This window comes from Stigmatopora argus, chromosome 7, assembly GCF_051989625.1.
Source record: "Stigmatopora argus isolate UIUO_Sarg chromosome 7, RoL_Sarg_1.0, whole genome shotgun sequence".
In the NCBI taxonomy this organism is placed as follows: domain Eukaryota; kingdom Metazoa; phylum Chordata; class Actinopteri; order Syngnathiformes; family Syngnathidae; genus Stigmatopora; species Stigmatopora argus.
The window spans coordinates 7,959,489-7,987,112 of NC_135393.1; the positions used below are offsets into that span (position 1 = coordinate 7,959,489).

A 27,624-nucleotide genomic window follows, 5' to 3' on the forward strand; every position below is an offset into this window, starting at 1 on the left:
GTTTTTGCTTAGGTAGCCGCAAGTTTATGGTAAATTTTCATTTTATTTTACTGAAAGGTATGATCAAAATAATTTAATGTAATATTTTTACATTGTGATGCAATGGTGGTCATTGCGCAAGAACAATTACACACATTTTTTACATTAATTTCTGTAAAACACGTTAAAATGTCATTTTTTAACGGCAATTGTTGACAATTTCACAGTACTTTTACAGTTTTCCCTTTTTTGTGTTTTCTTTCTTTTACAGGACAAATCTGGCAACCATAGCTGCCAGTATTTTACCATAAATTCATCGGGTAAAAATGACACCCGGGCAGCTCCTAAGCAGCACTTAACTTTGTTTTGGTGATGAAATGTGTCCAAGTAAGTGACGCATTAATGGCATACCTGAACAACCCTCTCAAACATGTGAGCTAGGGGGAGATATGATATGATCACATCATGGCAACTCAGCATGCAGTGCACCTGTAGAGAACACACACACAAAGCACATGCACGTGGTTAGTGGAGGTCCAAAGACATACGCTACCTGGACCACCCTCTCTAACATATGAGCCAAAGGGAGGAAGGAGATGTGCACATCTTTGGAAGTGGTCTGCACTGCACTCTAATGTCATACACAGAAGAGGGGGGGCTTCATTATGATATTGACAGCATGGTAGACAAGTAAAGTTATCTATCAAAGTAAGAAAATAGTGTCTTGTTTGCATCTGTAGTTTGGGACATGGAAGATATTTTAATACAGTATCGCCCCCCCACAATCAATAACATGAACAAGTGCCGTTTTTGACTGCCCTTTTAATTGGTGAAAATAGTTTTTACTCAAAGTCATACTTCAGCCATTTCAAAGTGGTTTGGTCGTCGTTTAATATTCGTCGACAAATACAGAACTATTTTTTGTTAAATTTGGTTGATGAATGCAGAAAATGTTCAAGGTTTCCAATAGGGCAAACAAGCTGAAATATTAACCTGTTCCATAAACACCAAAAAATGCCAACAACACATTAAAACTGTAACGCCCTATTTGTAGGTTTATCTTATCTTCCGACTTGTTACAATTTACCTTTCAGGTGCCACTTCAGATGAGCAGTATTATTGCCACCAAGTTTGTGGTCTGCGGTCTGCCCAATGGATTCCACTGGACTGATTGTATTTGTTCATATAGCCTTTGTTGCCATTATCACCAGGCACATTAAGTCGGAATTATTTTCACTTTGGACATTGTTAATAAAAACGACACTGAATGAAACACCATGCTTACCTCTGTTATTTTAAGAAAAGCTGCAGTGTTTGAGATGATATTTCCGTGCGTGAGAAGTGCACCCTTGGGGTTTCCTAAAAAGATGATACATGTCAAATAAATAAAAAAGGGAGAAGTCAAAAAAGTTCAAGGTGCTGCAGTTATATATATATATATATATATATATATATATATATATATATATATATATATATATATATATATATATATATATATATATATATATATATATATATATATATACGTATATACATATATACACATACACAGCTGCGACACAAAAAAATCATCAATAATAACCTCATACAATTGAAATATTATTTAGGAATATAGCCATATTTTACTCACCAAAATCCATCCTCCTTTTCATGTGTCATTGTCCCTTAAATAGAAGCAACTGTGTGTACTCAAAGGGTTTCCAAAAATGACAAGGTAAGGTGTGACCACTTCATGGTGTAGAGGTTCGTTCACCTGACTGCCGTGTAGGCAGGTAGGGTTCGAATCTCGCGGGATGATGAATCATTTTAAAAAAGACAAAGTCCTTCAGTCTTTCCTTAAATAAAAAAAACAAATGACCATGTATAGGTGGGCCGCCTCGTGGTGTAGTGGGTCAGTCACCTGCCTGCCATGTGGGAGGCGAGGGTTCACGTCCCGGTGGCGCACATGGTGTCGCCAGTCAACGACTGTATGGTGTCGGCAGTCGGCCGCAGGCCGACTGTCGAACACCACCAGGAACCCCCCCCCTTCCAACTGTCTTCCGGTCAGCCTTCGGCTGACCGGAAATATTGTTTTGCTGAAAAAAATGACTAAGTCTTTATTTTAATGAAAAAAGGATCATCCATTTACTGAACTACATAGTGTAGTGATCAGTCAAACAACAGCGGGATTCGAACCCCAGCTGCCTACATGGGAGGCAGGTGAACGAACCTCTAGGCCACGAATTGGCCACACTTCACTTTGTCATTATTGGAAGGTCTTGACTACAAATATATAGAAACAACTAAGGGAAAATGTTTCCCAACTGGGACTCGAACCCCAGCTGCCCACATGGGAGACAGGTGAGTTAACCTCTACACCACAAATTGGCCACACTTTACTTTGTCATTATTGGAAGGTCTTGACTACAAATATATAGAAACAACTAAGGGAAAATGTTTCCCAACCAGGATTTGAACCCCAGCTGCCCACATGGGAGACAGGTGAGTTAACCTCTACACCACAAATTGGCCACACTTTACTTTGTCATTATTGGAAGGTCTTGACTACAAATATATAGAAACAACTAAGGGAAAATGTTTCCCAACCAGAATTCGAACCCCAGCAGCCCACATGGGAGACAGGTGAGTTAACCTCTACCCCACAAATTGGGCACACTTTACATTGTCATTATTGGAAGGTCTTGACTACAAATATATAGAAACAACTAAGGGAAAATGTTTCCCAACCAGGATTCGAACTGCAGCTGCCCGCATGGGAGACAGGTGAGTTAACCTCTACACCACAAATTGGCCACACTTTACTTTGTCATTATTGGAAGGTCTTGACTACAAATATATAGAAACAACTAAGGGAAAATGTTTCCCAACTGGGACTCGAACCCCAGCTGCCCACATGGGAGACAGGTGAGTTAACCTCTACACCACAAATTGGCCACACTTTACTTTGTCATTATTGGAAGGTCTTGACTACAAATATATAGAAACAACTAAGGGAAAATGTTTCCCAACCAGGATTCGAACCCCAGCTGCCCACATGGGAGACAGGTGAGTTAACCTCTACACCACAAATTGGCCACACTTTACTTTGTCATTATTGGAAGGTCTTGACTACAAATATATAGAAACAACTAAGGGAAAATGTTTCCCAACTGGGATTTGAACCCCAGCCTCCCACATGGCAATCAGGAGAACAAACCTCTAGGCCACGAATTGGCCACACTTCACTTTGTCATTATTGGAAGGTCTTGACTACAAATATATAGAAACAACTATGGGAAAATGTTTCCCGTTAGATATTCGAACCCCAGCTGCCCACATGGGAGACAGGTGAGCTAACCTCTACCCCACAAATTGGGCACACTTTACATTGTCATTATTGGAAGGTCTTGACTACAAATATATAGAAACAACTAAGGGAAAATGTTTCCCAACTGGGACTCGAACCCCAGCAGCCCACATGGGAGACAGGTGAGCTAACCTCTACCCCACAAATTGGGCACACTTTACATTGTCATTATTGGAAGGTCTTGACTACAAATATATAGAAACAACTAAGGGAAAATGTTTCCCAACTGGGACTCGAACCCCAGCTGCCCACTTGGGAGACAGGTGAGTTAACCTCTACACCACAAATTGGCCACACTTTACTTTGTCATTATTGGAAGGTCTTGACTAGAAATATATAGAAACAACTAAGGGAAAATGTTTCCCAACCAGGATTCGAACCCCAGCAGCCCACATGGGAGACAGGTGAGTTAACCTCTACCCTACAAATTGGGCACACTTTACTTTGTCATTATTGGAAGGTCTTGACTACAAATATATAGAAACAACTAAGGGAAAATGTTTCCCAACTGGGACTCAAACCCCAGCTACCCACATGGGAGACAGGTGAGTTAACCTCTACACCACAAATTGGCCACACTTTACTTTGTCATTATTGGAAGGTCTTGACTACAAATATATAGAAACAACTAAGGGAAAATGTTTCCCAAACAGGATTCGAACCCCAGCAGCCCACATGGGAGACAGGTGAGTTAACCTCTACCCTACAAATTGGGCACACTTTACATTGTCATTATTGGAAGGTCTTGACTACAAATATATAGAAACAACTAAGGGAAAATGTTTCCCAACTGGGATTCGAACCCCAGCTGCCCATATGGGAGACAGGTGAGTTAACCTCTACCCCACAAATTGGCCACACTTTACTTTGTCATTATTGGAAGGTCTTGACTACAAATATATAGAAACAACTAATGGAAAATGTTTCCCAACGGGGATTTGAACCCCAGCCTCCCACATGGCAATCAGGAGAACAAACCTCTAGGCCACAAATTGGCCACACTTCACTTTATCATTATTGGAAGGTCTTGACTACAAATATATAGAAACAACTAATGGAAAATGTTTCCCAACTGGGATTTGAACACCAGCCTCCCACATGGCAATCAGGAGAACAAACCTCTACGCCATGAATTGGCCACACCTTACTTTGTCATTACAGACGCTCCCCTACTTACGAACGCAATTGGTTCCGAGCGATTGTTCATAAGTTGAATTTGTTTGTAAGTTGATTCAGTGCTATATTTTGTATTATAATTTATGTTTAAGGCCGATATAAGTATATTGAAGGTTTATATAAGTGCATTTGTATGTTTAAGGCTTGTATAAGTAACACGCATTGGTTTGTACTGAAAAAAAAAATTAATAAAATGGAGAGAATATGTACAGTACTGTAGAGAGAGAGAGAGAGATTTATGTATTAGAAACTGGCCAAAAGAAGCGACCTAATGACGATTGCACAGTTTTCTTCTTTTTTTCATCATAAATGCAGCACTGTATGGCATCATTCAATTGATTTGCAAACTTTGTGCAACGTTCAATATTTGGGTCGTGCTGCTCGATCTTTCTGTTTATAAATGGTACTGAATGTGCAACGCTCACCACTCTCACGCGCATCAAGCTTCGTTATTATTGCCACTCGTTTCAAATGAAATGGCTTGCCTCTTCCTTGTAACTCCCTCAATAGAAGCCTTTAGCTTTTTACCAACCATATTCAATATTGGATGCATGAGATATTTAATGATACAAATGAAAAAGGTTCTTTGCACACTGGAGATACATTCACGCACTTCCGCATTGCAACGAAGAAGAAGGTAGATGCTGGGTGAGCTGAGCTCTCACAGCGCCAGGCGTCGGTATTAGCGGAGGAAAGAAGTACTACTCCGAAAAAGGCGCGAAATACAAAATTGGACTTGCGAACATTTTTGGACTTAAACGCAATTTGCAGACATGTTCGTATGTACCGTTGTTCGTAAGTTGAATGTTCGTAAGTAGGGGAGCGTCTGTATTGGAAGGTCTTGACTACAAATATATAGAAACTAAGGGAAAATGTTTCCCAACCGGGATTCAAACCCCAGCTGCCCACATGGCAGTCAGGTGAACAAATCTCTACGCCATGAAGTGGCCACACCTTACCTTGTCATTTTTGGAAACCCTCGAGTACACACGGCTGCTTCTATTTAAGGGAAAATGACACATGAAAAGAATGAGGATGGATTTTGGTGAGTAAAATATGGCTATACAGACGCTCCCCTACTTACGAACGCAATTGGTTCCGAGCGATTGTTCATAAGTTGAATTTGTTTGTAGGTTGATTCAGTGCTATATTTTGTATTATAATTTATGTTTAAGGCCGATATAAGTATATTGAAGGTTTATATAAGTGCATTTGTATGTTTAAGGCTTGTATAAGTAACACGCATTGGTTTGTATTGAAAAAAAAATAATAATAAAATGGAGAGAATATGTACAGTACTGTAGAGAGAGAGATTTATGTATTAGAAACTGGCCAAAAGAAGCGACCTAATGACGATTGCACAGTTTTCTTCTTTTTTTCATCATAAATGATGCGGTAGCACTGTATGGCATCATTCAATTGATTTGCAAACTTTGTGCAACGTTCAATATTTGGGTCCTGCTGCTCGATCTTTCTGTTTATAAATGGTACTGACGGTCGAACGATTCAATGCCCGTGAAACGCTCACCACTCTCACGCGCATCAAGCTTCGTTATTATTGCCACTCGTTTCAAATGAAATGGCTTGCCTCTTCCTTGCAACTCCCTCAATAGAAGCCTTTAGCTTTTTACCAAGTTTATTCAATATTGGATGCATGAGATATTTAATGATACCAATGAAAAGGTTCTTTGCACACTGGAGATACATTCACGCACTTCCGCACTGCAACGAAGAAGAAGGTAGATGCTGGGTGAGCTACAAACGGTCAGAACTTCTGGTGGACTCAAGTTCAAATCAGGAGTGAGTTCAATTCCACTCTTTGCAATTCTCAAATTGTTTATTTAGGTAATGAAAAGGATAGATATAACTTCCAATCACATCATTTCAGAAGTCGCTGTGGTCCAGTGGCAAAGACAATGGGTCAGAACTTCAGGTGGGCTCAAGTTCAAATCAGGAATGAGTTCAATTCCACTCTTTGCAATTCTCAAATTGTTTATTGAGGTAATGAAAAGGATAGATATAACTTCCAATCACATCATTTCAGAAGTCACTGTGGTCCAGTGGCAAAGACAATGGGTCAGAACTTCAGGTGGACTCAAGTTCAAATCAGGAATGAGTTCAATTCCACTCTTTGCAATTCTCAAATTGTTTATTGAGGTAATGAAAAGGATAGATATAACTTCCAATCACATTATTTCAGAAGTCACTGTGGTCCAGTGGCAAAGACAATGGGTCAGAACTTCAGGTGGGCTCAAGTTCAAATCAGGAATTAGTTCAATTCCACTCTTTGCAATTCTCAAATTGTTTATTGAGGTAATGAAAAGGATAGATATAACTTCCAATCAAATCATTTCAGAAGTCACTGTGGTCCAGTGGCAAAGACAATGGGTCAGAACTTCAGGTGGACTCAAGTTCAAATCAGGAATGAGTTCAATTCCACTCTTTGCAATTCTCAAATTGTTTATTTAGGTAATGAAAAGGATAGATATAACTTCCAATCACATTATTTCAGAAGTCACTGTGGTCCAGTGGCAAAGACAATGGGTCAGAACTTCAGGTGGGCTCAAGTTCAAATCAGGAATGAGTTCAATTCCACTCTTTGCAATTCTCAAATTGTTTATTGAGGTAATGAAAAGGATAGATATAACTTCCAATCACATTATTTCATAAGTCACTGTGGTCCAGTGGCAAAGACAATGGTTCAGAACTTCAGGTGGACTCAAGTTCAAATCAGGAATGAGTTCAATGCCACTCTTTGCAATTCTCAAATTGTTTATTGAGGTAATGAAAAGGATAGATATAACTTCCAATCACATCATTTCAGAAGTCACTGTGGTCCAGTGGCAAAGACAATGGGTCAGAACTTCAGGTGGGCTCAAGTTCAAATCAGGAATGAGTTCAATTCCACTCTTTGCAATTCTCAAATTGTTTATTGAGGTAATGAAAAGGATAGATATAACTTCCAATCACATCACTTCAGAAGTCACTGTGGTCCAGTGGCAAAGACAATGGGTCAGAACTTCAGGTGGACCCATGTTCAAATCAGGAATTAGTTCAATTCCACTTGTTGCAATTCTCAAATTGTTTATTTAGGTAATGAAAAGGATAGATGTAACTTCCAATCACATCATTTCAGAAGTCACTGTGGTCCAGTGGCAAAGACAATGGGTCAGAACTTCAGGTGGACTCAAGTTCAAATCAGGAATGAGTTCAATTCCACTCTTTGCAATTCTCAAATTGTTTATTGAGGTAATGAAAAGGATAGATATAACTTCCAATCACATCATTTCAGAAGTCACTGTGGTCCAGTGGCAAAGACAATGGGTCAGAACTTCAGGTGGACCCATGTTCAAATCAGGAATGAGTTCAATTCCACTCTTTGCAATTCTCAAATTGTTTATTTAGGTAATGAAAAGGATAGATGTAACTTCCAATCACATCATTTCAGAAGTCACTGTGGTCCAGTGGCAAAGACAATGGGTCAGAACTTCAGGTGGACTCAAGTTCAAATCAGGAATGAGTTCAATTCCACTCTTTGCAATTCTCAAATTGTTTATTTAGGTAATGAAAAGGATAGATATAACTTCCAATCACATCATTTCAGAAGTCACTGTGGTCCAGTGGCAAAGACAATGGGTCAGAACTTCAGGTGGGCTCAAGTTCAAATCAGGAATGAGTTCAATTCCACTCTTTGCAATTCTCAAATTGTTTATTGAGGTAATGAAAAGGATAGATATAACTTCCAATCACATCATTTCAGAAGTCACTGTGGTCCAGTGGCAAAGACAATGGGTCAGAACTTCAGGTGGGCTCAAGTTCAAATCAGGAATGAGTTCAATTCCACTCTTTGCAATTCTCAAATTGTTTATTTAGGTAATGAAAAGGATAGATATAACTTCCAATCACATCATTTCAGAAGTCACTGTGGTCCAGTGGCAAAGACAATGGGTCAGAACTTCAGGTGGACTCAAGTTCAAATCAGGAATGAGTTCCATTCCACTCTTTGCAATTCTCAAATTGTTTATTTAGGTAATGAAAAGGATAGATATAACTTCCAATCACACCATTTCAGAAGTCACTGTGGTCCAGTGGCAAAGACAATGGGTCAGAACTTCAGGTGGGCTCAAGTTCAAATCAGGAATGAGTTCAATTCCACTCTTTGCAATTCTCAAATTGTTTATTTAGGTAATGAAAAGGATAGATATAACTTCCAATCACATTATTTCAGAAGTCACTGTGGTCCAGTGGCAAAGACAATGGGTCAGAACTTCAGGTGGACTCAAGTTCAAATCAGGAATGAGTTCAATTCCACTCTTTGCAATTCTCAAATTGTTTATTTAGGTAATGAAAAGGATAGATATAACTTCCAATCACATCATTTCAGAAGTCACTGTGGTCCAGTGGCAAAGACAATGGGTCAGAACTTCAGGTGGACTCAAGTTCAAATTAGGAATGAGTTCAATGCCACTCTTTGCAATTCTCAAATTGTTTATTGAGGTAATGAAAAGGATAGATATAACTTCCAATCACATCATTTCAGAAGTCACTGTGGTCCAGTGGCAAAGACAATGGGTCAGAACTTCAGGTGGGCTCAAGTTCAAATCAGGAATGAGTTCAATTCCACTCTTTGCAATTCTCAAATTGTTTATTTAGGTAATGAAAAGGATAGATATAACTTCCAATCACATCATTTCAGAAGTCACTGTGGTCCAGTGGCAAAGACAATGGGTCAGAACTTCAGGTGGACTCAAGTTCAAATCAGGAATGAGTTCCATTCCACTCTTTGCAATTCTCAAATTGTTTATTTAGGTAATGAAAAGGATAGATATAACTTCCAATCACACCATTTCAGAAGTCACTGTGGTCCAGTGGCAAAGACAATGGGTCAGAACTTCAGGTGGGCTCAAGTTCAAATCAGGAATGAGTTCAATTCCACTCTTTGCAATTCTCAAATTGTTTATTTAGGTAATGAAAAGGATAGATATAACTTCCAATCACATTATTTCAGAAGTCACTGTGGTCCAGTGGCAAAGACAATGGGTCAGAACTTCAGGTGGACTCAAGTTCAAATCAGGAATGAGTTCAATTCCACTCTTTGCAATTCTCAAATTGTTTATTTAGGTAATGAAAAGGATAAATATAACTTCCAATCATGTATAGGCGGGCCGCCTCGTGGTGTAGTGGGTAAGTCACCTGCCTGCGACGTGGGTGTCGAGGGTTCACGTCCCGGTGTCGCCAGTCAACGACTGTATGGTGTCGGCAGTCGGCCGAAGGCCGACTGTCGAACACCACCAGGAACCCCCCCCTCCCAACTGTCTTCCGGTCAGCCGAAGGCTGACCGGAAATATTGTTTTGCTGAAAAAAATGACTAAGTCTTTATTTGAATTAAAAAAGGATTACCCATTTACTGAACTACTAGTGTAGTGATTAGTCAAACAAGAGCGGGATTCGAACCCCATCTCCCACATGGCAGTCAAATCCACTAACTTGAGGTCTGTCTGACCCAATGTCTTTGCCACTGGACCACAGTGACTTCTGAAATTAGATGATTGGAAGTTATATTTATCATTTTCATCACCTCAATAAACAATTTGAGATTTGTAAAGAGTGGACTTGAACTCACTCCAGATTTGAACTTGTGTCCAACTTCAATATCAACCCATTGTTCTTGCCACTGGACCACAGTGTCTGCTGAGATGATGTGATTGGAAGTTATATTTATCCTTTTAATTACCTCAATAAACAATTTGAGAATTGCAAAGAGTGGAATCAAACTCACTTCTGATTTGAACTTGAGTCCACCTGAAGTTCTGACCCATTGTCTTTGCCACTGCACCACTGTAAAGTTAGAAGCTGTATTTATCCTTTTCATTACCTCAATAAACAATTTGAGAATTGCAACGAGTGGAACTGAACTCACTCCTGATTCCCGCCTCATGTTCTGACCCAATGATTTTGCCAGTGGACCACAGCAACAACTAGAAGGTGAAGAATCAGAAGTCAGATTTATTCTGCGACTCTCTTAGCCTTACTTGCTGTCATTTTTTAAAGAAAAAAAGCCTTACTATACTATGTCGTCTTTAAAGAAAAAAAGCCTATACTATGTTGTTTTTTAAGAAAAAAAGCCTTACTATACTATGTCGTTTTTTAAGAAAAAAAGCCATACTATACTATGTCGTTTTTTAAAGGAAAAAAGCCATACTATACTATGTCGTTTTTTAAAGGAAAAAAGCCATACTATACTATGTCGTTTTTTAGGGGGAAAAGCCATACTATACTATGTCGGTTTTCAGGGAAAAAGCCTTCCTCTACTATGTCATTTTTCAAGAAAAAAAGCCATGCTATACTATGTCGTTTTTTTTAGGGGAAAAAAGCCATACTATACTATGTCGTTTTTTTAGGAAAAAAAGCCTTACAATACTATGTCATTTTTTAAGAAAAAAAGCCTTACTATACTATGTCGTCTTTTAAGAAAAACGCTTTACTGTACATGGTCGTTTTTTTTTAATTAAAAAGCCTTACTATACATGGTCATTTTTTAATAAAAACCCTTAATATACATGGTCATTTTTAAAGACAAAAGCCTGACTATATATGCATAGTATTTATTTTATTTTATTTTTTAAACAAATAAAAGCTTCACTTTACATAGACCACTTTAAGTCGTTTTTAAAGACAAAAAAGCCTTTATGTCGTTTTTAAAGACAAAAAAGCCTTACTATACTGTGTCGTTTTTAAAGAAAATAAGCCTTACTATACTATGTCGTCTTTAAAGAAAAAAGCCTATACTATGTTGTTTTTTAAGAAAAAAGCCTTACTATACTATGTCGTTTTTTACGAAAAAAAGCCTTACAATACTATGTCTTTTTTTAAGAAAAGAAGCCTTACTATACAATATCGTTTTTTAAGAAAAAAAGGCTTCCTCTACTATGTCGTTTTTCAAGAAAAAAAGCCATGCTATACTATGTCGTTTTTTAGGAAAAAAAGCCTTACTATACTATGTCGTTTTTTAAAGGAAAAAAGCCATACTATACTATGTCGTTTTTTAGGAGGGAAAGCCATACTATACTATGTCGGTTTTCAGGGAAAAAGCCTTCCTCTACTATGTCGTTTTTCAAGAAAAAAAGCCATGCTATACTATGTCGTTTTTTTAGGGGAAAAAAGCCATACTATACTATGTCGTTTTTTTAGGAAAAAAAGCCTTACTATACTATGTCGTTTTTTAAGAAAAAAAGCCTTACTATACATGGTCTTTTGGTACTGACGGTCGAACGATTCAATGCCCGTGAAACGCTTACCACTCTCACGCGCATCAAGCTTCGTTATTATTGCCACTCGTTTCAGAAGAAATGGCTTGCCTCTTCCTTGCAACTCCCTCAATAGAAGCCTTTAGCTTTTTACCAACCATATTCAATATTGGATGCATGAGATATTTAATGATACAAATGAAAAAGGTTCTTTGCACACTGGAGATACATTCACGCACTTCCGCATTGCAACGAAGAAGAAGGTAGATGCTGGGTGAGCTGAGCTCTCACAGCGCCAGGCGTCGGTATTAGCGGCAGAAAGAAGTACTACTCCGAAAAAGGCGTGAAATACAAAATTGGACTTGCGAACATTTTTGGACTTAAACGCAATTTGCAGACATGTTCGTATGTACCGTTGTTCGTAAGTTGAATGTTCGTAAGTAGGGGAGCGTCTGTATTCCTAAATAATATTTCAATTATATGAGGTTATTATTGATATTTTTTTATGTGTCGCAGCTGTAGCTGCAGTAGAGGTTTTATAGCCATAAAATAGTTTTTGAGGGTTGGATTGATTCCGACAGCTGAAGGCGTCGCTAGGAAATTCACGGACCGCCACTGCTCTACACTATGAAGTGGCCACACTTTATGTTGTCTTTATTGGAAAGTTTTGACTACACATGGTTGTTTCTATTTAAGGGAAAAATGATTCCTACCTGAGATTCGAACCACACCTGCCCACATGGCAGTCAGGTGAACAAACGTCTACACCATGAAGTAGCCACACTTAACTTTGTCATTATTGTAAAGTCTTGACTACACATGGTTGTTTCTATTTAAGGGAAAAATGATTCCCAACTGGGATGCGAACCACACCGGCCCACATGGCAGTCAGGGAAGGGAACCACTACACCATGAATGGCCACACTTTCCTTCTACATTATTGGAAAGCCTTGACTACACAGTTGTTTTATTTAAGGGAAAATTACTCCACACCGGGAGTCGAACCACACCTGCCCACATGGCAGTCAGGTGAAAAAAACTCTACTTCGGCCCTGCAAAATTGTCTCAACCAGGTTGTCGACGCCACACGTGCGGCGTATGTATGTCGGCATACGTGTACGTATGTGTATGTATTGTATTTGCCCTCATAGTTTTCTCTTTTCCGCTAGGTTATTAATACATACGGGGAATTGATTCGAATTTGATTATGGACGCTTCCCAACACGAGCGAGGTAAGGCACAATATCTCCCGTACTGTAAGTTTTTATGTATGTATGTGTGTGTGTGCATATACACATATATACACACCAGTGGTGTGCCGTCAGGGCCTTCAAGACCTTCTCTGCTGGCCTAAGAAATATCTGAATCACAGACTGATGTTAATTATATTTTGTCCATGAATACTTATTAAATAATTCCAAATTGTCTGTCAGCTTGCTTTCATTGCTTTTCCCCCTGGTTGCACTGCTTCCAGATGTGTGTTTTCATATTGAAGCATTTAACCACATTTCAGCCATTATTTGTTGCCAGGGTCAGAAATCTGCCTCAAGGCCTTCACAATCAGTTCTGCAGGCTCTGCTGCATTAAACAAGCGTCGATAAGACTTGCTTTAACCAATCAGAATTCGATTTGGTGACACCAAGGCCTTCTCGCAGGCGTAGGGATACGTCATCGCTTTCACCAACTATGATTGGCTAGTGATAGAGTGGACAAGCCAGAGCTACCAAACTGTATCTGGAGCGAGCTGCACAAGAAAATATATTGTTGTGTTTATTTAATAGCGGTTTTGTCAACCCGCAATGGCTGAAGGAGGAGAAGAAATGGATTTGTTTGCAGATTTACTGTCAAAGCCATTTTCAAGACGGACTTTTCAAGAAAAAAAAGCTGGACATCATTAAGAAAGGTCAGACAACCCCAAAGCAAGCAAGCCCGTCACAACCGGGAAGGAACATTAAAAATGATTTTTGGTGAGTAAAATATGGCTATATTCCTAAATAACATTTCAATTGTATGAGGTTATTATTGATGATTTTTTGTGTCGCAGCTGTAGCTGCGGTAGAGGTTTTATAGCCATAAAATAGTTTTTGAGGGTTGGATTGATTCGGACAGCTGAAGGCATCGCTAGGAAATTCACGGACCGCCATTGATATATATATATATAGATATAGATATAGATATAGATATAGATATAGATATAGATATAGATATAGATATAGATATAGATATAGATATAGATATAGATATAGATATAGATATAGATATAGATATAGATATATACACATACACAAGGTACCTCTTGCTACCTTGACAGTGAAATTTCTCGAATACGGGATGAATAAAGTTGTCTAATCTAATCTAATATATATACCTGTAGTTCCAGATGTAAAGCAGACAAGTGCAAGGTCCTCTGGTTTCGGGGGCTGGAATTATACATGTTAAGGGGGCAGGATTAAAAGGACATTTTATTTTCAAATTAAGGGGTACTAATAAACACTAAGGCTTCCAAATTGACTTGGTTAAAATCTGTGTTTTTGAGCCATATAAGTGTACTCACCATGGGGTCATGGTAGTTGGCTTTACCCAAATCCTGCAAAAGAGTCGAAATGCACACTGTAACTGTACTTCTTAGTTGTTGGGTATTTTGATAAAGGATTCCCCCGTTATCACCAATGCGTGACATTTTGTAACACTTAGAAATTAGAATTGATAAAATTGCTGCATATTTTTGCACAAAGGCATTGACGCAATTGATGCTCCTGACTAAAAAAATTCTGTGAAGTGACGGCAATTAACCGTCAGAGACTGATAAGAGTTTTCAATATGTAGAAGAGAAGATCTTCTAAGAAGACTCATTGCGTAAAAGTTTTATAAGATATTGAACGTGTGGCTTGATCACGACCTTGTGATAACGGCAAAATATCTAACAAACCAAATCCGTTTGGCTTTGGTTTTATTTAGGTTAAAATGAATGAGACCTGACCAAAAAAAAAGCTGTTTCAAATTAATTCCAGTCATTCATCTTCCGTCCAGCTTCAAATTGTAAGCAAATTATTATTCAAATGGCACAAAAAGAATGTAGGAGCAATATATTCAAACCTCGAACTCCTTCAGGCTCAAAACCTGGACGCCGTACGCCTGTCCTCGAACCACCAGCTCGCCATCAAAGGGCTCCATGAGCACGATGGTCTTCACCCATTGCGCTTTCTTGTCGAAACAGTCGAGAATCATCTCGGCTTTTTGCGGCACGTCGCAGATCACCGTGCTGATGGTGGCTGGATGGAGCACACGCCGCAAATAAACCGTGACTGCCACACAACGATCGCACGACTGAAATATCGAACGTACCTTTATCGATGATGTAACTGATGGCCTCTGCGCCGAGTGTGTCGTAAAGCGGAACGGCTACGAGGGAGTATGTGTAGCAGGCCAGTTCAGAAATGGTCCACTGAAGGAAAAGAAACATGGTCAGTGATCGTGACTGTACTATTTTTTTTTTCAATTACGGGTCCCATGTCACCTCTGGTCTGTTCTGGGCAAAAATTCCAATGAATTTGTCTCCTGACTTAGAGTGACCCTTGTGAAGCAGGGCGGAGCCTAAGTGCTCGGCCCGGTCTGCAACCTGTGCCGCACACCAAGACAAAGTTCGGTTTCTGCAGTTTTTTTATTGGTTTGTTCAGATTCCGGATCATTGGCGGATAGCTCACTTCTCTGTAAGACTGCCACTCGTAAGGCTGGTTCGGTTTTCTCGCTCCTAAACACGGTCCGTTATCTAGGAAAGAAAGTAACGCTTAACCTTTTGGATTTTTTGAAAGCCATCGTCAAATTTAGGAGATAACACAACTCACTTGACACTCTGAGACCTCGTAGAAAGCCCTCGTACATTGTTTTTGCATCGCTGTGGTAGTAGATCAAATATTCGTCACTCTTGTTGAGCACCGATCTTCTTGCGCCTTCTTCGCCCTGATAGACACAAAATGAAGTTGCAAACCTGTAACTTTGTGTGATAGTAGCACTGATTTAAAAATGTCCTCTCAATTTCAGCCTCACAACCTCTGTTTTGTAAAGGTAAACTCTCACAGCACTAAAGCAAAATGTAATGAAATGTGACCTCGGATTACAGATGAACTGTTTTCCAAACAATTCGGTTTACGACCTAGAGAAAAGAAGTCCCTATTCCTGAAAAATTTTGCACCGGTGAATCGTAATATAACATAAACATATTTAAATGAACTTAGATTACGATCCAGACACACTCAAAAATAAGTTTAATCTAACCTTGCACTAAACTTAATTCTAATTTTGTTTTACATTTTTATACCTTTTGTTCTTCCGGCCGGGTTGTCTGTTTGCCCCGCCTCCACTCTGACTTTCTATATCGATGGGCTGTTTGCTTTTGTATTCCCTTCAAAATATTCCGAAAATGATGCACTCAAATGTCCTCACAATAGGATAACGCACAACCACTTGCCAACGAGAAGTAATATATACTCCTAGTACTAGCGATCGCTACGCCATTCGCACTGAGTGACGAAAAAAAAACACTGAAAAAAATGCAACGCTCCGCCCAGTGCTCGTAGATATATGTTATACACGAAAGAGATGCGGCAAAAAAGACAGTGCGCTACAATGATAAACAGCCTCTCATGTCTTGGCCACCTGGCATTCTCGTATCTCGAAATTTTTCTCGTATCTAGAGATAATTATTTGCTCGAAATTTTACTTTTATTTCGAAATGCTCATATGTCGGGGTGCTCGTATGTCAAGGTACCACTGTATATGTATATATATTAGGCTATACTTATCTGAAAAACTGTTTAGTCAACAAATGCCTATTTACACCGTTGTTCTCCATTTTGCTATTGTTTCTTTAATGTAAGTTTGTTCTTGGTTTCTGATCAAATTAAAAAATATTGCCCACCCAAAAGTGTGACTTCAATATATTTACTTCATTGTGCATTTTTTGGTTGGTGCGACTTTGTCCCGAAAAAAATAGGGTATATTGTAGCTTTCTGCAAACGTTGAAAAGAGACTACATACTGGCATTTCCACCGACTGCATGGTGAGGTCACACGCTGGTTCCAAGGCTCGTGGCCTGGTGGTTAGCCAGTAGGTGGTGAAGGCGGCGATGGCGCCCATGCCCAACAGTGTGTTGGTAGGAAGTCCACGTATGTACTGCCGCAGGTCGTCCAGCTCTGGAAGCCGCAGCTGCCTCAGGACTTCTTTAGCCTGCATGGCTGATGTGGGCTGCAGCGAAGATAGAGAAGAACAGTCACACTACTACACAGACAAAAATTAATAACCGTTAAAATGCAATGTTCTGAGGCAAACAGGATGTGTGATTTCTTTTCATCTCTCCAATGGCCCTATCGTTTAAAAGTTGAAGGTCATGCAAACAGTTTATGAAAATGCATTATATATACTGTGTCGATATTAGTGATTTTACTCTGAATCGTGCTCAATATGGCTATTATTGGTGAATGGAACAGGAACACTTTGGTCATAAGATCGGATCTTGTATGTATTCAGGTTTTTTCAACACAATCATGTTTTTTGCCTGCTGTAAATCAAACTAGGCAATCGTGTCCAGTGTGTGGAACTACTTCTCTTTAGAAACTAAGGAGAGTAATAGAGCATTGTCTAATCTTTGTAAACACCGAATTTCTTGAGGAAGTACCATTTACTGGTTGCATTATTTGAACGGATTTAAAAATATGAGTATCGGATTGTAGTGAAAAAGCAATCTTTCATTAAAAAGCATTGTGACATTCCTAGTCTATACACATCCAAATGTTTGGGGGACACTGATCTCTTTTTTTTAAAGGAAAATCTGATTATAAATGACTGTATTTCACTTTCATATTCAATAACTGGAAACAAATGTAACCTTTTTCCTGACATTTGTAAGACTTCAAAGTCCTCAAGGGCACTCCGTGTACACGTGTACATTGTTTCAGTCATCCCACTGTTACATTAAAAGCGAAGGGGTATATCAACAAGAGATAAACTTGAAACAATTTCTTCTACAATCAAACACTGATACCATAGTTGATCCGAAAAGTTAATGCTTGAAAAATGGCATTTTGACTGTTGCTTGTGAGATCGACTTCAAGGTCAGCTTAGCAAATCCTAAAATCACTCCCTGCATTTCCCTAACTCATCTTAATTTACGCCTGTCCACTAGAATTCCACACATTATATTTAGAAGAAAAGAAAACGAATCACAAACCATCGGAGTCCGGATATACAAGAGTCGTCAGATATCAACTTCAGAAGCTTAACACTTACATGCAGCAACAACGTCAAATGACTATACTCACGGGTCAACAACGCGTAGTGAATGAGCAATAGCAACTCTTTGGTTTGTATGGAGAAGGATTTGGTGACTTCTAATAGACCTTTGAGGTTCTCACACTATGAATAGCACAAGCACGCCCCTGACTCCCCTCCCAAACAGAAGTACGCACATGCGTTAAACGTCACAGCTGAACCGCAAAGAACAGCACAAGAGATTTCGTTCTGTTTCTACCTTTTTTTTCTTGACTTTGATGCGAGAACATACTTGTTGAGGAATTGAGTTAATACTCGAACTGCGCTAAACTATTCACGGGGAAGTAATGGTCCTCCAAGTTTGTATTTTCCAGCTATGCTGAAAACACCCTGTTGCTATGTCATATTTGTTATATGAATAAAAATTTCACGGAAAAAAAAATTGTCAAGAATCTGAAGGGGCTGCCATTTTAGGCAATTTAAGCAGAAATTATGCAGAAACAGTTGCATATCATTACATTATATGTGGTTAATGAATACAAGTAAAATATTTTAGAGTGCTATTTTCCTATTTTTTTGCATGGTGCAATCGGCAGTTTTTAAAGCAACCTGATGGAACCTGGCCATCTCATGCATATTCTTTTTTTTTTTAATTCTAAAAAGCTAAAGAAAAAAAAAAAACAAGAACAAAAGACACGAGCTTTGTGTCTGACTAAAGATTAGTGGCCTGATAGCAAACACAGGTGTATTAGACGAACTGTTCACCTACACAATCTGCCAAAATCAAATTAAATGTTGGAGAGAAAAAAAGAGTTTCACTTGGGGAAAAAAATCTAAATTGTTATAAATATATACCTGCAGATTCCTTGTCAGGGAAGTGTGATATTGCAGGTTTTCATGTACTATACCTTTAAACTACACCTTTTGCTTTGACAAAATATAACTAAACAGCAGACCTAGCCGAGATGAACAGTTGAATTCTGGAGGTTTACAGTACATTCATCAAATTATTTGTTCTTGAAATACTTGAAAAAAAATTCTGATAGGTTATATAAAGGTTAGTGTGTCTCTGTACTCTGCCCTAGGATTGCAAGCAGATGCCATTAGTGTCATACTTGGCTGAAAGTTATTGGAGGCAAAAGGTACATTGGTCACCGCAGACACCTCCACTCGCCATACTTGGCCTGGGAGGGTGGCGAGCCAATGAAAGAAGCCCGTTGCCAGTCACCCCATTCAACCCGTGCCTCCCCCCCCAAGCCACCACTACCATACACACCCACGGGCTGGAGCAGAAAGTGGGCGAGAGGGGACAGGAGGGCACGTGGGTCATAGGAAACTACGCAACATGAAGACCGACTCAGCCCGGGGAAAAACGCAGACAGGAAGTTGCAACATAAAAACACACACTGACACTGGTTTGTTTGATTAGTCAAGTCAGTCAGACGATACAGGGCAGGGTGTCTAAACTTTGGTCTAATTAGTGGTTAATAGCACTACAGCAGGGGTCCTCAACTCGGGTTAGTGGGTCTTGGAGGGCCCCGTTCTTGTCTGTTTCCCCATTTTCCCCTCCATCAACACACCTTAATCAAATAATCAGGATGATTATCAAGTTTCTGGACAGAAACAATGCTGTTGGCTGCTTATCAAAATAAAAGTCCCATAAATTTGCAAATTAAACTACCTTCACTTTAAAAAAAAAATGCAATTCGCAATTATTTGAATAATCAATCTGCCTGTTGTTTTTACAATGAACCGCAAAAATGGTTTCATGCTCTGATATAAATATGTGACATTATTCGAAATTCACAGGGTGGAAAATTCTCTTAAATAAATGGATTCAGATTGTGTTACTGTTATGGTAAGTAACAAAAAAAAGAGATTTTTTGTTATGGTAAGTAACAAAAAAAGTGATTTTTTTACAACATAACAAAAAAATCACATTTTTTTGTTATGGAGTAACAAAAATGTGCTTTTTTTGTTATGTAAGTTTAAAAAAAATGATTTTTTTAAAAATGGTAAGTAACAAAAAAATTTGTTTTTGTTATGCAAGTAACAAAAAGTGATTTTTCTGTTATGGTAAGTAACCAAAAAAATGATTTTTTTTTAATGGTAAGTAACAAAAAATTATATATATTTTTTCACCCAGTTTAACTTAATGTGATAGCAGAACTCTTGAGAGAAATCAGTTTTTGATCGTAATTTGAAAATTTTCCTGCTAAAACATTTACATTTCAAGAATTAGAACAATTTGAAGATAAGAGGTCTAAAAAATATGAAACAGTTATCAAAATAGTTATTGATGAATTTCATAGTTGATTAATCCTTCCTACTTGACATTTTTTGATAATTACAAGCAATTTCTTTTACAACAACAAACCTTTTGCAAATAGTTGCTTAGTTGAACTCGGAAAAAGTTATCCCATATAAGTATTGTCTTTCATTAACCCGTTGTACTGAAACCAGTTCAACAGTCTTTTCTAGTTGAATCCATGTGCTAATGGTCGACTACAAATATCATATCACATGCCATGTGTCGTGCAGTGTGGCAAAAACATGGGAAAAAAGTAGTATCGCTCGACATGAGGCGATGCTACAGTTTACTGTAACCACAGCACAATACTTCTCGCCGCCTGCGAGTCTTAGCCTGCTGGATGAAATAGTACACCTCCAGCCTGTCACATGGTAAGAGTGGAGAAATACACTTGGCGCATGAGGTGGAAGGAGGGAACTGGATTTTCATAACTGGGCCAAAGGCCGTGCACTCGTCATTTGCTACCAACACAGCATCTGTGAAATTGACCCGTGGAGGTCACACTGTTGCACCAAGTCACATCAGAGTGGAAAATGCCTCAAAATTACTTAACCTCCTAAGAACCAGACTCTTGCAAGGCATGCATTTTTATTTTCTCTTTGATATTTAGGATAATTGGGACCTGATGAGTGTAAAAACAAAGAATTATCTTTTTACATGATGTAGTTTTTGAGAAAATTGATGTCCACATGATAAGTGGTCATATGTAGTCCAAATTTTAACATTGTAGTCTTTGACAATCAAAAATGTGACGTCCACAGGTGGAGATGTTACGAGATATAAATGTCAGGTTCTACACTGAAAAAGAATTTACAAAGTACTTGTCACATGTATGACCAAGTACATAAAAAGGTATTGGTGTCATACTAAAAAGGACAAAAGAAAATAAACGAAATAAATTCTTACAAATCCTTAGATTCCATTCGCTATTTCAAGAAAAATGAGCTAACATTAGGAAGATGTCTTTAATTACTTGTAGTAAGACAGCAAATGGCCTTGTTACGTCTCATAATAAGTCTCATCTGTATGGAAGCTTCTTAAACCAAATATATTGCCGAAGGGAAAAAAAAAACATTTGATACAAATATCATCACAACTAAGTACAGTACTTATCTTTATTTTATTTAATATTAAATGTTATTGCTTAACAATTGTTTTTGTTAGTGATAGTGAACAGTATTTTGATTGGTGAAGTAATTAATAGTAGAGAGCGTTTTGAAAATCCAAATAATAGTAAGTAGAAACCATAAAAACACAGTTTCTAGATCACGGATATTCACCTATTGCGGTGGGTCTTGCAACCTGTATACTGCGATAAACGAGGTATTACGGTACTGAAAAGCCCAGCAAAGCAAGTAATTGACGGCCTCCCAAATAAAATGGTTACATGGCAAGATTAATTGTATACACCAGAAGTACTAAGACTTATGGCCCCTAGGCACTTTCCAAAATTTGCTGGAAATAGACGTTGTAGCTCATTTGTTATGTTTGTGGAGCAAACAGCCTGGCACTTGGTAGGTGTGTACTCAATAACAGATGTTAACCTTAAACGACTTCTGCAAGTGGAAGTGGCATAACAATGAGTTGAATAAATTTAGCTCTTAACCAATGATACAAAGATCTTGTACTCTCATCCCAAATCTATCACAATCTTGATTAGACACAATTACAGTCTTCCCTCGATTATCGCGACTTTACTAATTGAAAATTCACTTCTTCGTGATTTTTATTTAAATTTTCTTAAAAGTAAAAATGTGAAAATCCATGCGTAAACTCGCAAGCAGAAGCCACTCCCCTGTCTTCTGCTTGCTACTAGGACTCCGCACTGAAGAAAAAAAAGGTATAGTTACAACTTATAACTATGCCTTTTCTTGCTACTGTCACAATGAAATTTCCCGAATACGGGATGAATAAAGTTATCCAATCCAATCCAATAGGGGTGACCCGTGACCCTACTTCGATTTTTCGATTATCGCAGCCATGTTAGGTCTACATTAACTGCGATATTCGAGGGATTACTGTACTCACTTCCTATTTACCTGGAGTTTGGCGCCATCTTGTGAGGTCTAAGTGTGTTACAGAACCTCAAACAAAGCTCATACAGCAAAAAATATTTGAAGGAGCTGCTAACACATCCTAAATCCTGAAACTTAAGATCATCATAAAAAATCCTAAAATACATTTGATCACATTTTCATCTCTAATATACGATTGTCGTTATGAAAATATGGCTTTCCACATTACACCAACGACTCAAACAACAGCTATGTCACTTAAAAGCCAAGCCATATGCACTATACCACGTGTATCAATGCAATGCAGATAAATGACCACGGAACGAAATATACAACATGGCGTATTAGCGATGTGCCAAGTCAGCTTCCAAAACAAGAAGTCAAATTCTTGTGGACGGGTCAACAACAAAGTTTAAATTGTGCTGTGTGAAACAAACTGTATGAATTTAATCCTTGTTCTCCTAGCAGGCGTAATCCCTCCATAGCGAGACAAGACCGTCACAAAATTTCTCTAAATTCAATTTGCCACACTTTTCTAAATCCTGACGTCAGGCCGAATAACGTCCATCCTTGTGCCGGTGCGACGATTGTGTGTACATAATCTAGATATCAATGTGATCTCCCATCTCTGGAAATAATCAAAACGGTGAAAGGTTTTGAGAAAGCACCAACAATTGCCGCCTTCTTTTACTCATGAAAGCAACATCAATAGACCACAGGAAATTGATTTACTCTGGTTTGAAACTCATCGCTTGCGGCGCTCTTGTCGCTTTAACTGTTGTTCGCGTGCAGTCATTTATTCCCATATCACTTGAATTTTAATTTGAAGTTAACAAAAAACGGTTTCATTTGGAAAAGTCACGGTCTTGAGCCAATAACAGTGGTAGCGCACACTCCATCCCAACTCTACAAGTGGGAGTGATACCACCAATCCTCCTAGTAAAATTTGAGGACGCAATTGAGCGTTTACTCTTAGGCAGGAGCGTCAAACTGGACTGAATTGAAAAAACAGAGAGACTTACACCTTGCTATTTGCACACTCAACTCGTAACTACGCGAAACATGGCTGGTTTAAGGTCATTTACGCAGTAAAACTTGTTTACTTATTCAACTTCCTCGCTTCTGTGTGGGTAACACCACGTTTAGTTGCTTTTCTTGTTAACAATCCTGGAGCTTTGTTCCAAATTTGTTGCATCATGCACCATGCATTGACAATAAATGCTTCTTCTATGGGGCTCGTTTAACTCATTGGCTGCCATTGTCGCCAGTGGACGTACTTTTTTTTTTTACTGGGAAAGGTGAAGAATGTTCCAAGTCAAAAGGAATTGCACGTGTGGCGCCATCAATGGTAATACAAAAAAAAAAAGTTTAGTAGATGCCCATCCCGGCCTGTGATTAGTTAGATATTATAAAAAATAAACAGCCTGCATTTTTATTTTTAATCATTTTACTAACAATAGTTCAGAAGTTAAAATATATTATTAATAAAATATTGAGACTCAAAGTCAACATATTTTTGGCATTTTAAGACATAAAATGAGTGGTAAGTGCGTCTGCCTCACAGCTCTGGGGTCGAGGGTTCGATCCCAGTTCGGTCCTCACTGTGTAGAGTTTGCATGTTTGCTTGTGTGGGTTTTCTCCGGGTACTCCGGTTTCCTCCCGGATCCCAAAATCATGCAGGGCAGGCTGGTTGAGCACCCAAAATTGCCCATTGCTCTCCTTGTGCCCTGCGATTGGCTGGCTACCGATTCAGGGTATTCCTCGCCTGGTGCCGGTAGTTAGCTGGGATAGGCTCCAGCACCCCCCGCGACCCTTGTGAGGATAAGCAGTTCAGAAAATGAATGACATTTGGGGTCATCTAGGTCACAATGTTAGCATTTAGTATACAAGTGGGACCCGCATGACTCAAAATGTCTGTTTGTTTTTTTAAATACCAAAAATAAGCATTTGGCCCAAACTTATCTCCACCAGGCTTTAAATGGCAACAAGTTGAATAGCATGAGCAGCCACTTGATCATGACATATTCTGCTGTCCATCATTATAGTGGGTGGTCGCCGGGCAACTGGGCTCACGCCACATGGACAAGCTTTTAAACATTTTGGGAATATGTTATAACAAAACTTTGATTGAGAGCAAGCCCAAGTGGTTGGAAGCATGTCGTAACGCCGTCAAGTCCGCGAAGTATCTAATTAACGCTGAATACCTCCACGCGGACGACATCGGCATGAAAGCGTGTAACAGCAAGAAGCACCTTCTTTCTCCGTGTTTAAAAACGATCGCGCAATAATGTAAGCCCAAACTTAAATAGAAACATCAACATTTAGCACAAGCAACAAGATAAGCATAGAAAAAGACCATCATTAGCTACATAGTGCACTTTTGACGAAAAATATGTATACAGACCAGGTGACAGATCGAGATCCGGAATTGTTTTAACGGGACGGCGAAATGTGGCTAAAAACGACGCCTCAGCGAATTGGCCAATCGGAAGTCGTGTTACTGGACGCGTTTCCCCTAAACTGAGAAGAGAGCTGCTATTGGCCTATTTGTCAAGGCTTTTGTCATAACATTTTCCATTTGCAGAACACTAGATAAGGAACACTTGAACTCCTACAATGTAATTAATGCTCACCTTTTTGAGCAATTTACGACTAATACTAATTTTTTTTCCTAATACTTTAATAATTTTAAAAAAGGCACAGTGATGAGTGTTTAGCACAAGTGCACTCACACTTTTTTTGCTACAAGATCTACTTTTCAATGAGCCAACCTACCGAGATCTACTTTGTTGTTAGGGTTAGAATTCAGGGGTGGGCAAAACGGGGGTAGCTTTTTATTCCAAAGACTTTTTAAACAACGGGGGTTGGGCTGAAACGAGAAGCACCTGACTGCAATCCACTGATTGCACTTTCAATATACCACATTTGTGGAAAGGTATCAGACGTGGCTTACTGCAGGGGTGTTCAAACTTTTTTGCTCCAAGATCTACTTTTCAAGGAGTTAACCTTCCACGATCTACCTTTTTTCAGGCCACTGACAAAGCTCAGCAATTATGTAATGTTATACCTCACATTAGACTATCAACATGTATGAGAGCGGCAGGAAACAGGGGTGAAAATCCACTCTCGATTCACGCTAAAGCCAAATTCATAAGAGCCGAGCGAAGGAAATCGACAGAGGGGAGGGATCACAATGTAATTTATTGTCGTGCAATCTACCAATAGTTCCTTGGCGATCTATCTGAAGATAGCATTCTACTTAATGGCCACCCCTAGTTTAGCACATCTGTCTAAAATCAAGGCCTTCCTGTGTGCAATCCAAATACAAGAGCTGTACCCTGACCCCCAGAAAAAAAGCTGTACCCCTCAGCTGCTTCTGGAAGTCTATTTTAAAGGATTCTACCATCCAAACTGGTTATCATACCTGTCAACCTCTGCCGATAACTGCCCTTATAAATGATTATGATTCCCCTTACAACCCCCCAAAAAACCGTACAAACACCGTACGACTCGTACGGTGTTTGTAAGGTTTTTTGGGGGTTTGTAAGGGGAATCATAATCATTTATAAGGGCAGTTATCGGCAGAGGTTGACAGGTATGGGTTATCAAAGGCCACTTTGGGCACTGGTTTTTGTTCCAACCAACCCAACAGAGACATTTATGAAAAAAAGCAGAATTTGACTGCAATCCACTGGTTACGCTTGGAAAATACCAGCAATTCACCTTATTAACCGATAATATACCGTCACGGCACATATTTACTCACATAGGACGCACTTAAAAGTAAAGTTTTCCCCAAAGTGGACTGCCCAATCAGTCAGTGTGCCTTTGGCCTGCAGTAATTGCAAGATTCTGTAGATGTCGCTGTATGTCGCTGACAGCATGAATGGTGCATTGCTTGCTGACACGCTATATTTATATAGTGAAAAGGCGGAAGTGACTGATGCACGCGCGCATATCATGCACAAAGCATGACAACATTAGCAATCGACAATGACGTTTTCATCTGCTACCGGAGACCGAGACAATCCAGATTAGAGCCGAAACGGAGAAGACGGGATCGGTTTTACAAAAAAATGTACTTTTTCTTAAAAAGAAATTTCCCATACAAAAGTTGTTTTAGGGCATGCACATTTTTAAATGATCAAAAAACGTAGAAAATACGGGAAAAACGTATAAATTGACAAGGTATGATCTAGCCCTTTCTGAAACGTAGCTATGGCAAAAAATTGTTTTTGGTAAAACTGTGGTTCATGGGTTTAGTAAGGTTTTGTGTACAGATTCTTGAAGTGCTATCTTCTCAGTCAATCACAGTGATATAAATGTTAGCATTGACTTGTCTCAACTTGAACAAGGACAGCTTCACAACACAAAATAACATACTGTACATCTGCCAAGCCCACAACACCAATGAATGGAATGCATACAAAACAGCAGTTGTTGAAATCTACATGCTGCCAGTAAACAGTACAAGTTCTATTAGTGGAATTCTACAAGTTAATATTTTGCTAGCACTTTACTTGTAGGAAAAGTAGCATGTAATCAACCCTTACAGCATTAACAGTGTAGAGTAAAAAAATGATAACTTCAAACTACAGAAAATTATCAAACAAAAGGATGTCAAATAAGTGGAGGACGAGGGATTGATGTACTGCTGATTAAAGACAGCATAGCTCATCTTACATTTATAAAAAATAAGGAGGATAAAGCGGTTCAGAAAGAATGAATATAACCTTTTGATTAATCAGGGGTGCATAAAGTATTTCATACTACTGTAAATTAAGTTATATATTATATTCCAATTGATTAAGATCCACCATGATCAATAAAATAATCTTTCAAAAGTGCTATAATTAATTGCACCTTTTTGCTCCATTGGTGAAGTGCCTCACTTTGGGCTGAGGGTGGCGCACCAAGCCAGAAAATGCTAAGTGCGTGTGTTTATGAAAGGGGGGGTCACCATGGGGTCACCACGGGTCACTAAGCAGTGCCTGACAACACACACACAGACACAAACACACACAGACATGTACAGACTAACAGACCACTCTGTAAGCCTGTCTGTCACATACCAGCAGCATTGATATTTGTCTATATTGATACCTCCATGTAAAAAATAAACTTTTGTCGTGTATGGCTGTAACAAAAGGCGTGTATTAATATTCCCACGTATCTTTCGTGTATTTTGTTGCAAGTTCAGATGCAATTTAGAGTGTCCAACCAGCCTACCATTGCTACAAACATTTCACCAACTTGAAAATGACACCCAGAAATATTGAA

General features: G+C 38.9%; 1 protein-coding gene and 1 long non-coding RNA gene across 2 annotated transcripts in view; both read right to left on the reverse strand.

The window, feature by feature from the left end:
- Positions 1-24,852, reverse strand: part of acsl1a (acyl-CoA synthetase long chain family member 1a) — a 30,551-nt gene extending 5,699 nt beyond the window's left edge. Inside the window, exons 1-11 of the mRNA XM_077604896.1 lie at positions 24,749-24,852; positions 16,789-16,995; positions 15,597-15,711; positions 15,456-15,520; positions 15,269-15,370; positions 15,097-15,196; positions 14,848-15,023; positions 14,306-14,338; positions 14,120-14,171; positions 1,265-1,338; positions 391-468 (exon numbers count right to left, since the gene is read on the reverse strand). Coding sequence (XP_077461022.1) covers positions 391-468; positions 1,265-1,338; positions 14,120-14,171; positions 14,306-14,338; positions 14,848-15,023; positions 15,097-15,196; positions 15,269-15,370; positions 15,456-15,520; positions 15,597-15,711; positions 16,789-16,983 — 990 coding nt within the window. The 5' untranslated portion in view covers positions 16,984-16,995; positions 24,749-24,852. The remainder of the gene's footprint in view (positions 1-390; positions 469-1,264; positions 1,339-14,119; positions 14,172-14,305; positions 14,339-14,847; positions 15,024-15,096; positions 15,197-15,268; positions 15,371-15,455; positions 15,521-15,596; positions 15,712-16,788; positions 16,996-24,748) is intronic.
- On the reverse strand, positions 10,306-14,096 carry LOC144077285 (uncharacterized). Its single transcript, XR_013300986.1, has 3 exons — positions 11,803-14,096; positions 10,425-10,482; positions 10,306-10,342 (listed from the first exon to the last, which is right to left on the reverse strand). It is a non-coding gene; the product is annotated as an uncharacterized LOC144077285 (long non-coding RNA).
- Positions 24,853-27,624: the final 2,772 nt, after the last annotated feature.